The sequence below is a fragment of the Phyllostomus discolor genome, chromosome 8, assembly GCF_004126475.2.
Source record: "Phyllostomus discolor isolate MPI-MPIP mPhyDis1 chromosome 8, mPhyDis1.pri.v3, whole genome shotgun sequence".
Taxonomy (NCBI): domain Eukaryota; kingdom Metazoa; phylum Chordata; class Mammalia; order Chiroptera; family Phyllostomidae; genus Phyllostomus; species Phyllostomus discolor.
This window is the reverse complement of record NC_040910.2, coordinates 74,551,205-74,565,106: the sequence shown is the minus strand read 5'-3', so window position 1 is coordinate 74,565,106 and position 13,902 is coordinate 74,551,205. Positions and strand designations below refer to the sequence as shown.

General features: G+C 41.0%; 1 protein-coding gene across 3 annotated transcripts in view; it reads right to left on the bottom strand.

The window, feature by feature from the left end:
• The window catches only part of ZZEF1 (zinc finger ZZ-type and EF-hand domain containing 1), a 112,249-nt gene that overhangs the window by 23,438 nt on the left and 74,909 nt on the right, over nucleotides 1-13,902 (bottom strand). For 2 of the 3 annotated variants that reach the window (XM_036033240.1, XM_036033239.1), the window contains exons 38-43: nucleotides 8,855-9,005; nucleotides 7,469-7,608; nucleotides 6,885-7,165; nucleotides 5,745-5,919; nucleotides 5,068-5,200; nucleotides 639-838 (exon numbers count right to left, since the gene is read on the bottom strand). In XM_036033240.1, the coding sequence (XP_035889133.1) occupies nucleotides 639-838; nucleotides 5,068-5,200; nucleotides 5,745-5,919; nucleotides 6,885-7,165; nucleotides 7,469-7,608; nucleotides 8,855-9,005 (1,080 nt within the window). The remainder of the gene's footprint in view (nucleotides 1-638; nucleotides 839-5,067; nucleotides 5,201-5,744; nucleotides 5,920-6,884; nucleotides 7,166-7,468; nucleotides 7,609-8,854; nucleotides 9,006-13,902) is intronic. The other variant, XM_028534605.2, reaches the window with a different exon arrangement.

Genomic DNA, 13,902 nt, shown 5'->3' with positions numbered 1-13,902 from the left:
CCAATTATTGCCCAGCTCTGTAACTTGTTTGCCTCCTCCCGCCCCAACTGACAAACCTATTGCCCAAAGATCCCATAGGATGCTAGCCCCTTAATTCCCCCTTCATCATGTCCTATGAACCAGAAAGAGCTGTGGTTCAAAGGGAAGTGAGAAAACATTCATCCCGTTTGTCTTCTCATCTTCCAAGTTTATGTGCCATTAGGCAGTAGTATCTGGTTCCATAAAAAACAGTACTGGACCCCTGGCTGGTGTAGCTCAGTGGATTGAGCGTGGGCTGCGAACCAAAGTGTTGCAGGTTCGATTCCCAGCCAGGGTACATGCCTGGGTTGCAGGCCATAACCCCCAGCAACTGCACATTGATGTTTCTCTCTCTCTATCTCCCTCCCTTCCCTCTCTAAAAATAAATAAATAAAATCTTTAAAAAAAACAGTACTGGAAAGCTACAGAAAACCAACTATCAGGAAAATTCTGTTTCTTCTTTAAAGTTATCCTTGTGCGAGGTCCCAACCATTTCTAAAAATAATCAAAATGCTATGGTTAACCATCCATCAAAATCAGATGGTATTTCCTCCTAGTTAATGCCCTGCAGATGTTAAATCACAGCTAGATTCAGTAGCTGGTGGAAGAAGCACCATTACCTTTAGTGTTTTATATAATCCTTTGAGGGCCAGGGACAGGACCCAAGTTGCTTCCACTGCCTCAGGACAATGGCTGTCCATGCTGGTCTGCAGAAGGTGACTGGCAATGAAGGCAAAGTGCTGGGAATATTGGCTCAGCTGGGCCTGAGAGTCACTGCATTCCTGTCCTCCTCCTTTCTGGACCAGCTGGTAGTCCTTCACTGAAGGGTGATGTCAGGCAGCAAAAGAAGACACCAAAGGTACAGTTAATGCCTCCCGCAGCTAAGTTTCTTTACCAGTAATGTCTCTTAGTGAAGCAAAAACTGCAACCCCCAAAACATAAATCTCCTGAATCCAAACTTAGCCATTGTATTTAAGGCCAGCTTTTCACCAAGCAACTGAGAAAGGAAATTTCCATTTCTGCTACTATGCACAAGTAAGTTTTCTCCAAAGGAAGGCAACGGTGTTAAAGGAAGTTCTTAACTACAGTGCACATGACAGACTTCCATTTCCATGCAAGACTGAGTAAGAGGGATTGGATTTACTCTTCTATCTGAAACAACCAGAACACTGAAAATACATGAAACAATTGTTTGCAGCTATTGGGCAAGAGGTAGTACAGGATCCCTAAGAGAAGGGACATAAACCAGGTGAGCACTCCAATAGCTCTGGCTATCTGGAAATAATGTCCAGGCTGCAGAGCAGCAGAGTCCTGAAGTCTCAATGAATTTAGGAGACATGGGTCAGTATTCAAGGAAATCAAGGCAGCTAGAATTTGTGCGGCAGAATATCACAGAGAAAGGAGATGGTGGGGAGGGGAGAGAAAGGGAGGATAAAGGAAGAGAGAGAGAGAAAAAAGAGAGAGAGAGAGAAAAAGAAAGAGAGACTATGAATGGGACATCTCTCCAGATATTCATAGGAGGTTCCTCACGAGTCTTTGACTGAGAATTGATCTGCACAAATGTGAGAGGAAACTATCTAGATAGGAAACAACCTCGTTCTAAAAAAAGAACTACCAAAAAGCAATAGGCAGAACAATTCTTGGAACTCATATTGAGCGAGGAAAATTTTGTCTTCCTAACAGTGAGAGTGGAAGTATCCTAGTAGGGGGCCAAAAAAGTATTTGAAGGCATAATGGTCAAAATTTTTCCAAATTTGAAGAGAACTACAAATCCACAAAACCAGTAGCTCAATAAAGCCCCAAGCTGAAGAAACATGAAGAAAATCATACCAAAGCATACCATAATCAAAATGCTAATAATCAGTGATTAAGAGAAAAATCTTAAAAGCAATCACAGAAAAAAATACACATTATGAAGAATAACAGAGAATGACAGCATACTTTGTGGCAGAAACTATGCAAGCTGGGAGAAAATGGGTCAATATCTTTAAAGTATTCAAAGAAAAAGTCTCAGTATAGCATGTGTTACTTAGTAAAATCAACTCTCCATGATGAAGTCAAAATAAATATTTCTTTGATTTGGGAGGACAAACCAAAACAAAAATTTTATGACAGCAGACTTTCACTGCAAGAGATGTTAAGAGAAGTATATCCCTTAACAGGCCAAAGAAAAATAATACCAGGTGGAAATCTGAACCTACACAAAGAAATGAGAGCACCAGGAATGGTAAAGATGTGGCTACGCATGAAAAATATGGCTTTCTCATTTTTAAATCTTTTAAAAATTGTCTGACATTTTAAAAACAAAAATAAATAATGTATTGGTAGGTTTATGTCATGTAGAAGTAAAATTTGTGAGAATAACACAAAGGATGGGGGAGAGGAGTACAACATCCATTTCCTCACTATGTGAAGTAGCATAATATTGTTCGAAAACTGACTGTGATCAGGTACTGGTGTACATGATAAACCTTAATGCAACCACTAAAACATTATTTGAAAGTAACTATTATAAACCCTAGAGCAACCACTAAAAAATAAAGAGTTACAGTTTACAAGCCAATAGTAGGGATAAAATGAAATTTAAAATAAAAAAGATGGCAGAAGATGAGGAAAAAAGGTACAAAGAACAGATGAGACAATTTAAAAAGCAAGAAGGTAGTAGAGTTCAGCTCAACCATCTCGATAACTGCTTTAAATGTAAATAATCTAAACATCTTAATTAAAAGGCAGGGACTGTCAAATTGGATAAAAATGAAGACTACATTATGTGCTATCTACAAGAAATCCACTTTAACTGTAGGCACGAGCAGGTTAAAATGAAAGGATGAAAAAAGATGCATCATGCAAATGTTAGTATTAAAAAAATCTAGAGAGGCTACATAAATATTAAAGTAGACTTCAGAACAAGAAATATTAGAGATAAAAAGGGACATTTCATAGTGAAATGAAAAACAGACAAACACATTATTATAGTTGGAGACCTCAACACATTCCTCTTTCAGTTATTGTTAGAAGAGATAGAAACTCAGTAAGAACAAGAAGACTTGAACAATACTATCAACTGACTTGAGTTTAAATGACCTAAATGTCATTTAAAGGACACTCCACCCACAACATAGTATACTCATTCATTTCGAGTGCACATGGAACCTCATTCAAAACAGACCACATCTAGACCATAAAACAAACAATAATCTTAAAAGGATTGAAATTATGCTCAAAGTATATTCTCTGATCAAAATGGAATTAAACTCAAAATCAGTAACACAAAGTACTTGGAACATAATCCAAATACTTGAAAGTTAAACAACAAGCTTTTAAAAACCCACACAACAAAGAAAAAAATCATACAATAAATAGAAAATATTCTGACCTTAATGAAAAAGATAATACAGGATATCAAAAATTATGGATATGGCTAAAGCCATACCTAGAGGGAATTCATAGCATTAAAGTGCTTCAATTAACAAAAAAGAATGGTCTCAAATTAATGATTTAGATTTTCAATTTAAGAAACTAGAAAAAGAAAAAGGAGCAAATGAAACTGAAAGCAAGAAGAAATAAGGAATTAATGAAAGAAATCAATGAAATAGAAAACAGATATATAATAGAGAAAAGTCAATGAAACCAAAAGCTGGTTCTTTGAAAAGGCCAAGCAAGTTGATAAATCTCTGGTTAGACAGTCCAGGAAACAAAAAAGAAAAGACACAAATTATCAAAATCAGGAATGAGAGAAGACAGATTGAGAGAATTTAAAAACCTACATTTTACAAGACCTAAGTTTATTCCCTAAATATAGGAAGAGATATACCATGCTCATGAGCCACAGACTTAATATTGTTAAGATGTCTGTTCTATCCAAATGGATCTACAGAGTCAATGCAATGGCAGTGAAAACCCCAGCACATCCTTTCACAGAAACTGACACCTGATTCTAACACTTACACAGAAAGGTGAAGGAACTAGAGTAGCCAAAGCAATTCTGACAAACAGTACAAAGCTGGAGAACCTGACTTTAAGACTTAGTATAAATCTACAATAGTTAAGATAATGTAGTTTTCAAGTAAGAGCAGATGTATAGATTAATAGAACATAAAATTCATTAACAGACAAACACATATGCGGGTCAGTTAATTTTCAACAAAGGTACCAAAAATAATTTAATGGAGAAAGAATAGTCTGTTTAACAAATGGTCCTAGAATGACAGGATATATATATACAGATATATATATTCATATACAGAGGAGGAGGAGGGGAAGGGGAAGAGGAAGAAGAGGAGCAGCAGCCCTGGCCAGGTAGCTCACTTGGTTAGAGCATCGTCCAAATACATAAAGGCTGTGGGTTCAATCCCCAGTCAGGGCACATACAAGAATCAACCAATGAATGTTTCATTCATTCATTGATTTGTTGAACAACAAATCAATGTTTCTTTCTATCTCCCCCTTCCTCTCTCTAAAATTAAAAAAAAAAAAAGAACCTTCATGTTTACCTCATACCATACACAAAAATAGCACTGACAGTGCCTAATGTGGAAGCTGAGTAAGAAGGCAGATTATTATTTCAGAAGTGGAACTGGGCACATAATGGTTAGATACTCCAGGCTGTTTGGGATTTGGTCAATTAAGTCAAAGGCATTTATGATATACTTTCACTGTTCTGTTGATGAAACAAAATGGAAAATGACATGAATGTGAATACAATTATTCTAAGTTATTTTATACTCATGTAGCCACCTGACTCCATAATGTTTAAATTATCCATTAGAAAACAAATGACATTGACAAGTGGAAAAATTAAATAGAATGTAAACATCTGACCAATCCCAAAACAGAGAGCATATATACAAAATAACATAATGTAAAGGGCCTTCAAATTGATCCTAATTATCATTATTTCAGAGATGAGAAAAAAGAAGCTTGGAACTGTAACTTTTTTTAAAGAAATCACAAGCAGGGGCAAGAATCAAGGTATTGTCATTGATTTTACAGTATGCAGAGATTAGACAACTTTCTTCCATTTTTAGAAGAAATAATTATGCTTGGGACCTGTTTTCCTTTTCCGAGTTTTAACATCAACGATCACAGCCCTGTTTTTCTCAGTAAAGTGCTTCAAGATGATCACATTATGTGGCTCATTGGCATTATCCATATAAACACAGCGGGTCCCCACACACAGAACCTAGAACGTGAAAGAGAAAACAACTCAATAGCACACAGGCACAGGAAAGAGTACTTAATCAGACACAAGCCCAGTTCCTTTTGCTTGTGTTCCTGACTTCAACAAGCACTCAAGGATTGGGTTCTTCTCATCTCTAAGTCCAGAGCCTGACATAGGACTGGCATAGAACTGGTTTAAGAGCTTGCTGGATGAGGAACCCATGATTTTACAGTCCTCTTCATCCCAACCAGTTGAGAGATATAAATATTAGAAGTAAGATCAGGATGAATGCCAAAGTGAAAAACAAATGTACTTTGAAATGCTTTGTAATTTACTATATTACAGTTGGCTTTATTTAAAGCCAACTATTGGCTACCAAAAGGAATCAAATGACTAAATGGTTGAAAATGCAAATTAAACAAACCATCCCATTATCTTGAAAATATATCGATATTATACAAGCAAATTATACAACTGAAGGAAAAAGTCCCAAAGATGTATGCTACAGAGACTTTGATGTGTGTGATGAAGCGAAAGAGGTGGCCAGGCCTTCGGGGTGATGTACCTGGGGGAAGCCGACCAGCACTAGCAGGGTGAAGATGTTGGTGTGTTTCAGCTGGAAAGGCAACTGCTTGATGCAGTGGTCTGTGAAGGTGGCAATGACGTCACGCCACAACGGGGCACTGTTGAGTGAGCGCAGGATCTCTGCCATGGAGCACGCCCAGTCCAAACCTACCCGGCTGGAAGGCAAGAGCTCCATTAGGTGGTGGTGCACAGGCTCCAAAGGCAACTCAGCAAAGCCTGCTACACTCTAAGGCAGATCCAGAGAAGCACGCCAAAAAGCCATTCATTAATTAGTTAAAAACTACTAAAATGATGCTTTTCATATAGTGGTAAGAAAATTAAGTGGAAAAAATTAAGACCTGTTACTTATATATTCAGTCTACAGCTATGTTTTTAAAAAGCTCTATAAAAACTACACGTGTGTGCAATGGCACGTACTCACAACTGAATAAAGCTTGTTAGAAAATATATATTTTTTGTTCTGTTGTTTATTTTTATCTCATTTTTTGTTGTTGGAAGGAAATATATTGAAATAGCATCAGATGCATAAATATGGTATAAGCCAGGGTGATTTTTATTCTTCATTTTGTTTTACAAATTTGGTATTGTGATTGTTATTTTTACAATGAAAACAAATCTATTTTCTTCAACTCCAGAGCCTACTTACTGCTCTCAGGAAAAAACAAACCAGAGAACTGAAACAACAGATAGTGCCTAGACTGCCCAGCTGTTTTAATGTGGGCTTTAAGCTCAGTTTAATGTCTATTGACAACACTGATAATCAAACCAATCCACTATTTTATTTTATTTTTTTAAAGATTTTCATTTATTTACTTTTAGACAGAGGGGAAGGGTGGGGTAGAGAAACATTACTGTGTGGTTGCCTCTCATGTACCCGCTACTGGGGACCTGGCCTGCAAGCCAGGCATGTGCCCTGACTGGGTATCAAACCAATGACCCTTTGGTTTGCAGGCTGGCACTCAACCCACTGAGCCACACCAGCCAGGACGATAATAAAACTAATTCTATTCTCACGTAAGATTCCCAGACAATAGCACTGAAGTACGCTGAAATTAATTAACAACCAGATCACTGGCTTAAAGAAATGAACACCATGGTGGAGTAGAGTAGGGGTGGCTACCTGTCCAGGCACACAGCTCCCAGGCTAAACAGCAGGTGGGTGGTCTTCCAGCCATCTGGCACAATAGAATTGTCCCCTGAAGCAAATAGGTTGTGTTTGGCTGAGAGGATCTTGATCACTGCAGCATCTACCTCTGATGGCAAAAGGCGGATGATTAACTGGCCGAGAAGACCCAGGGTGAGGTGGTAGGTTTCATTCAGGTGGCCTGCGTTTGAGATGACAACCTGAAACATGAGTGGAAGGACGTGCTCCAGGTCCATCAGGGGGACTGTGGGATCCTGCTGAGAGGAAGAAAAAACTGTTTAATACAAAATCCATGTAAAAACACCAACTAAAGATTGCATTCTCTTCATGTATTATTTACAACTGTCCTAGTGCCAAAGGAATTATGCAATGGCTTTCAAAAATGGCTGGTGCAAAATCAATTGTAAAAAAAAAAACAATCCTCCTAATTTACAACCCTACCCTCAGGGATACACAAATGGTTGCTATTAACAGTTGGTTTCAGTACACAGCTCACAAAAATTTTTTTCTAAGCATAATACCACCCCTCTTTTAAAAAGAAAATGCCATTTGTCTCTTACCGACTTTAAGGGAGGTAACATGGCCGCTAGTAATCCCAAAACCCTCTTCTGGGAACATTCAGCAAACACCTGCTCAGGGCTTGGAGTAACTGCCTTTTCCGTGATGGGCTTCTGAGATGGCGCTTCTGAATTATCAGCATCTGAGTTGTAAAATACCAAACTTTCAGATTTTGCCAGCTTCTATATACATACAAAGAGGCAAGTAAACGCCTGCACTGTCCCTGTGCAGCTACAGAACAAAGCTGAGACTTTAAAAGCCTATTGCTGAACACATCTTGCTCAGGGAGGCCTACCCTGATCACCATATTAAATGTAGAGCCTGCCCACCCATCTCTCTCCCATCCCCTCTGGAACCCCTCTTAACATACCACACCATTCTATTGATTGTGTATTGCTTGTCTTTCCTTCTCCTTCCCCTCCTCTTCCTTCATTTTTTTTTTTTAGTGATGTACCGCAAGCACCTAGAAATGTTTCTGGAGCATGGCAGGTATGCAATCGATACTTGATGGATGAGTAACCTGTATGTGAGCCAAGATGCTGATCCTCACTGGAGTCAGGCCAGAGTGGACTTCTGTGCCTCTGTCACAGAGCAGCACATGGGAAAGATCCCACTTCCCCAGGCTGCCCTGAGGAGGAGGCTGAGTAAGTCTCTTCAGCCCACAGCACCTCTATCTCTCAGCTCAATCTTCCTACAACACAACTCTGACCTTGCTGCTGCTAACCGCAGGCAGACACCTGAGGCCCTCCACAGCAGAGCACCTCTCCACTTTCACCTTCCAGTGATCCACTCCAACCCTACACACCTGCTAAGGGGCTTCTCCCCTGTGTTTGCTAGGGGGTTTTCCATCCTGGGGACTTTGCTCACGTTGTTCTCTCTGCCCTGAATGCCCCTCCCCCCAGCAGCTCTGAGCACTTTCAGGGTCCCCTACAGCCCTCCCTTTAAAGGCTTTATGTGAATATGACCTGTTCCAGTTAGATAACAGTCACTGTTAACACCACATTTACCTCTCTTCTAAACAGAATCACATTCCACCTCAAATTACAGTTACCTGCACCTCTGCCTTAAACCCTCCCAGACTAAGCTCCATGAGGGCAGGAGCTGTGCGCCTGCCTGTTGGGCTTGGTTCCTGTTTCATCCCCAAGGTCTTGCACAGTGCACAGCACACAGAAAACACTCAGTAGGTCAGGGAATAAACAAGGTAGGAAAGCAGTTATGGTGAAAGAAAAATGACTTTCAAAGTATTATCAGTACCATGTGAAACAGAACTAAGAAACCACACATCCTTGGTTTGCTAGCTGATTTAAAGTTGTGCAACCAATAGCTCAGGAATGAATATGTATGCATTTTAAGATGAAAGAGGTCAAGAAAATGATCAGAGTCTTTACCTGAAAGTCCTGTAGGTGTGCTAGCATGTGCAGGTGAGTCTAGAATTTGAATCTGGCATGAAGGATCCTTCATTAACGACATACTCTCATTTGCCTTATTTCTCTGCTTGCAATCCAAAGGTATGACTTCCTTATGAACATCACTCTTTCCCTGAAAACAAAATGGTAAGTGTAAAAGAATTCTTTTATCTATTTACTTTTATCTTTTAAAGATTTTATATATCCATTTCTAGAGAGAGGGGCAGGGAGGGAGAAAGAGAAGGAAAGAAACATCAATTAGTTGCCTCTCACACAGCCCCCACCAGGGACCTGGCCCACAACCCAGGCATGTGCCCTGACTGGGAATTGAACTGGCGATCTTTCGGTTCACAGGCTGGCATTCAACCCACCGAGCCATACCAGCCAGGGCAAGAATTGTTTTTTATTACAAAAGTTTACTCATTAATATTATAATATGACTTTTAAAATCATTAACCAATCAGGGTTCACAGACTAAAATACTTCTGATTTCCATTAGACCATGACCTTCATCTCTAATGGTAAATCTATGCTCTGGGACAACCACTACACGACACCCCAGCAAACGTCTTCCAATTGGCCCTGTCAGAGCCTGCAGTCACATACTCAGGGGCCCTAGAGAAACCCCTGATACGTTCTACTCAGCTTTCAGAAGCCACATATGGGAAGTTCTTCTCTTGGGTAAAAGAAAAAAACAAAGGCATGAATTCCTTCTAGGCACACTAAACTGACTTATACTTTTGAGAATACCATTTTGGCAAGAGGACTTTATTAAGGCGGCCCTCAAAGGAGCTGCAAGGGCTTTCTGGCTCAGGAGTCTGGTGGTGAGTTGCCCAGATTGGCAGGGTGACAGACCTCAGCCTGAATTCCTTCAGGAGTCACTCAGCATCACCCCTAAACCAGCTGTACTCTCCAGGCCTTCAGGGTGCTTTTCCCTGTTGGAAAGCCGGTTACGCAGGAAGTCTTCTGTGCATGGTGAAGGCACCCCAGCTCCAATAAGTCTGGGAAGGCCAAGATACCCTGAATCCAAAGTTGTAGTTTTGTACAACACTAAACCCTCACAAGAAGACCCCTTACATCTCCCAGTGGCAGCTGCTTATCACCCCCTCTCTGGATACTGTAGCCTCAACATCAATCCTACTCTCAAGTCCTTCCTAAGAAAAAAGTGGTTATAAGATTGTCCTAAGAGGGGACCAAGACTGGGAGAACCACTTGCCTTCTTAAAAATGTCCCCCCTGAAAAGGACTCCAACACCACACTCTCTGTACCATGAGACCCTTTATGAAAACAATATATGTAATTCCAAAGCTCCAGTTACTCATTTTACTCTTGCTCTTCTTCCCTGTTGTCACAGGACTCCCTAATGCCACTGCAACCCAACAGGGTCTCATTACTGGCCTGAGGCCCTTGTAGACAAAACCCCCTGGGTGATGTGTCCAGCTGAGGCTGGTTTCTTGGTTGTTTAAAACAAAAAGTATTTCTAGTCACTGGAGGGGCGGGGGAAGGAGAAGGGAGAGTGGGAGAGAGGAAAGGAGAGAAGATACCCTTAATAGGGCCTGGAATTGGCTGGAAACACGTGGGAGTTTAAGAACAAGTAATTTGGTCTTGGCTGGTGTGGTTCAGTAGACTGAGTGCCAGCCTTCAAAGGGTTGCCAGCTCCATTCCGAGTCAGGGCACAAGCCTGGGTTGCAGGTCAGGTCCCCAGTAGGAGGTACACAAGAGGCAACCACACATTGATGTGTTTCCCTCCCTTTCTAGCTCCCTACCTTCTCCTCTCTCTAAAAATAAATAAATAAAATCTTAAAAAAAAAAAAGCCCAAGTGATTTGTACTCAGGGCTCTAATGGGGTATGGTCCTTAGGACCATCGTAGTGGGGATATTCAGGTTCTGTTGTGGGGAAAGCACTGGAAATTGCAGCTTTTATTATTTTTTAAGATTTTATTTATTGATCGATTTTTTAGAGAGGGGAAGGGACGGAGAAAGAGAGGGAGAGAAACATCAATGTGAAACACAATGATCAGCTGCCTGTGGTACATACCCCAACTGGGGACCAAACCTGCAACCCAGGCATGTACTCTGACTAGGAATTGAACCAGCAACCTTTTGCTTTGTGGGATGATGCCCAACCAACGGAGTCACACCAGTCAGGGCTGGATACCCTAAATGCACTCAGATGCTGATAGGGAAGGGGACCCAAAAAGTGGGGACACCTCAGGAAAAAAATAATGCCCTGGGAACTCCTTAGAAAAAGGCTGATTCTAGTCTCTAGGGAGGGAAAGCCTAAGATAAGCCTGTAATATCATTTTGTATCAAAAATTAAGGAAGTGTGCAATATGGAGACATCAAAAGAACACAAAAGCCAGCTGAAAGGAGATTCCATTGGCCAAGTATGGGGAAATTTGAGTATCAGAATAAATCATGAAAAGTAATAGATTTTAGCCCACTGAATAAAAAAATTCATCAAGTCCAGTCTGATACATTTAATGAATAAGGAGATAAATGGGGAGCACAGCGCTCATGGGGAGCATATATGATGCTGGGAGCTCATAAGAGGAAACAATCATTCCCAGGCTCAAAGGTGCAGACTGCTGACTCATCCAGTCTCTGCTGACAGTGTTCTCTCTGCCCCACCATAATCTGGGGGTAGTTAAAATGCTGCTTGGAGAAGGGGTTTTGTGGTAAAAAATGCTGGCTCTCTGGCTGAGTGAAGTTAATAGAATTCTCAAGGTTTTTTGCCAGCCTTCTTTGCATTTGTCTTCCTCTGAATGACAATGGGTTCCCAGTGAGCTCCAACTACAAAGTGGGGGATCCTGAACTAGTTAACATGGCAGAGACAGAGGAAAGAAACATTAGCAGCTCCTGAGGCAAAGGTAGGGACACTGACAGCATCAATGAGCTTTGGAGGTGGCACCACAGAAGCTGTTTACTGCCTGCTCTCACAAAACAAACTTTAACGTCACTATCACAGGTATCGCCTGCATCCACAAAGGCTTTTCTTCTACTAATATAACTATACAAAAACTACTGTGTCTACTTGGTAGACAGGGGACACTTAGTGCGACCTATCTGTTGACTGAATATAAATTACAACTAAACTACAGAACCGCCATCAATCAATACTGTCAGAAATCAAGCTGAATGAAAATCCCACAACTACAGGATTAAAATAGAAACCACATCGAGTCTGGTAGGAGAGGAGGAGATGCAGAGATGTAGAATGGGCTGCTCCCATACCCACATGAGGCAGATAAAAACTGGAAGAAATCTCTCAGGAGCAAGGGGTCCCAGCCCCACAATCAAGCCCCCAGCCAAGGGTTCCAGTGCCAAGAAGACAAGTCTCCATAACTTCTGGCTGTAAAAACCAGTGGGGACAGAGACTACGGAAGATAGAAACTTCTGGAGTCCCAGGCAGTTCCTCCTAAAGGGCCTGTACAGAGTCTTACTCAGATTCACTCCCTCTGAGCTTTAGCACAGGGACAACAGATTGAAAGGCATCAGAGAGATATAGAGAGGGATTGAATTGTCTGGCATCAGGGCAAGAGCTGGAGGGGCAGGTTTCTCCCAGGTAGAAGTGCTGGCAGAGGCCATTGTTCCTTTTCTGAGCCCTTCCCATATAGAGCACAAAGCTAGCAGGTGGGCACCATATCTGAGACACCATCAAAGTTGCTCATATTGTTGATCGCACCCTGGTAATTCCCTGAGGCCCTGTCTGATCCAACTTTTGGTCCCTCCCAAGCTGTTTCCAGTGTCTTTCACATATGAATAACTTATCTTGGCTCAAGCTTCAGATTTTCCTAAATTCTCTCAAACAAGTAGTATCTGGCTTTAGTGAGACCATACCTCTTGCTAAGTTGCCCCAGGCCAGGCACTAGCAAAAGCTGGCCTTGGTTCACAGCTTGACCTTGCCTCGGCACCTCGAAGGCCAGCACTAGTAGCAGTTTTCTGCAGATTGCTTTGTATGTCACCCTCCCATGCTGTGTGACCCTGGACAGAACAGAGGCAGTGAGTGACCTTGCACATGCCAATAGCAATCAAGGCTCCACTATAACAGGAGGGTGTACACAGTACACACAGTGGGCGTACCATGTGTATCCAGCTTGTGTAATAGGGGAGGCTGTGCCACTGGACCCTACAGGACACCTACTATACTAGGCCACTCTACCAGTACCGGCAGATGTAGCAGCCCTAACCAAATACATAGAAACAAACACAGGAGGCTGCCAAAATGAGAATACAAAGAAACATGGCCAAACTGAAAAAACAGAACAAAACTCCAGAAAAATAACTAAACAAAAGGAGACAAGTGATCTAGTAGATGCAGAGTTCAAAACAGCAGTTATAAGGATACTCAATGAACTCACTGAGAACCTCAAAAGCATAAAAAAGATCCAGTCAGAAATGAAGGACACACTAATTGAAATAAAGAACAATTTACAGGGAATCAACAGTAGAGTGGATGAGAATCAAATCAGTGATTTGGAAGCAAAAAATAACCAATCAGAACAGTAAGAAGAAAAAAGAAGCCAAAAAAAAATAAGTATAGTACTAGCAGCCTCTGGAACAACGTCAAGAGGTCCAATATTCATACCATGAGACTACCAGAAGGAAAAGAGAGCAGGAAATTGGAAATCTATTTGAAAAAATAATGACAAAAACTTCCCTAACTTGGCAAAGGACATAGACATACAAGTTCAGAAAGCACACAGAGAATCTTAAAAGCAGCAAGAGAAAAGCAGTTAGTTATCTACAAGTGTTCTCCCATTAGACTGTCAGCTGATTTCTCAAAAGAAACTGTGGACTAGAAGGGATTGGCAAGAAACATTCAAAGTGATGAAAAGCAAGGACCTGCAACCTAGATTACTCTAATAAACAAAGCTATCATTTAGAATCAAAGGACAGATAAAGAGCTTCCCAGACAAGGAAAAGCTAAAAGAGTTCATCACCACCAAACTAGTATCATAAGCAATGTGAAAGGGTCTTCTTTAGGAAGAAGAAAAAGAAGATCAAAATTCTGAACAACACAATGCCAA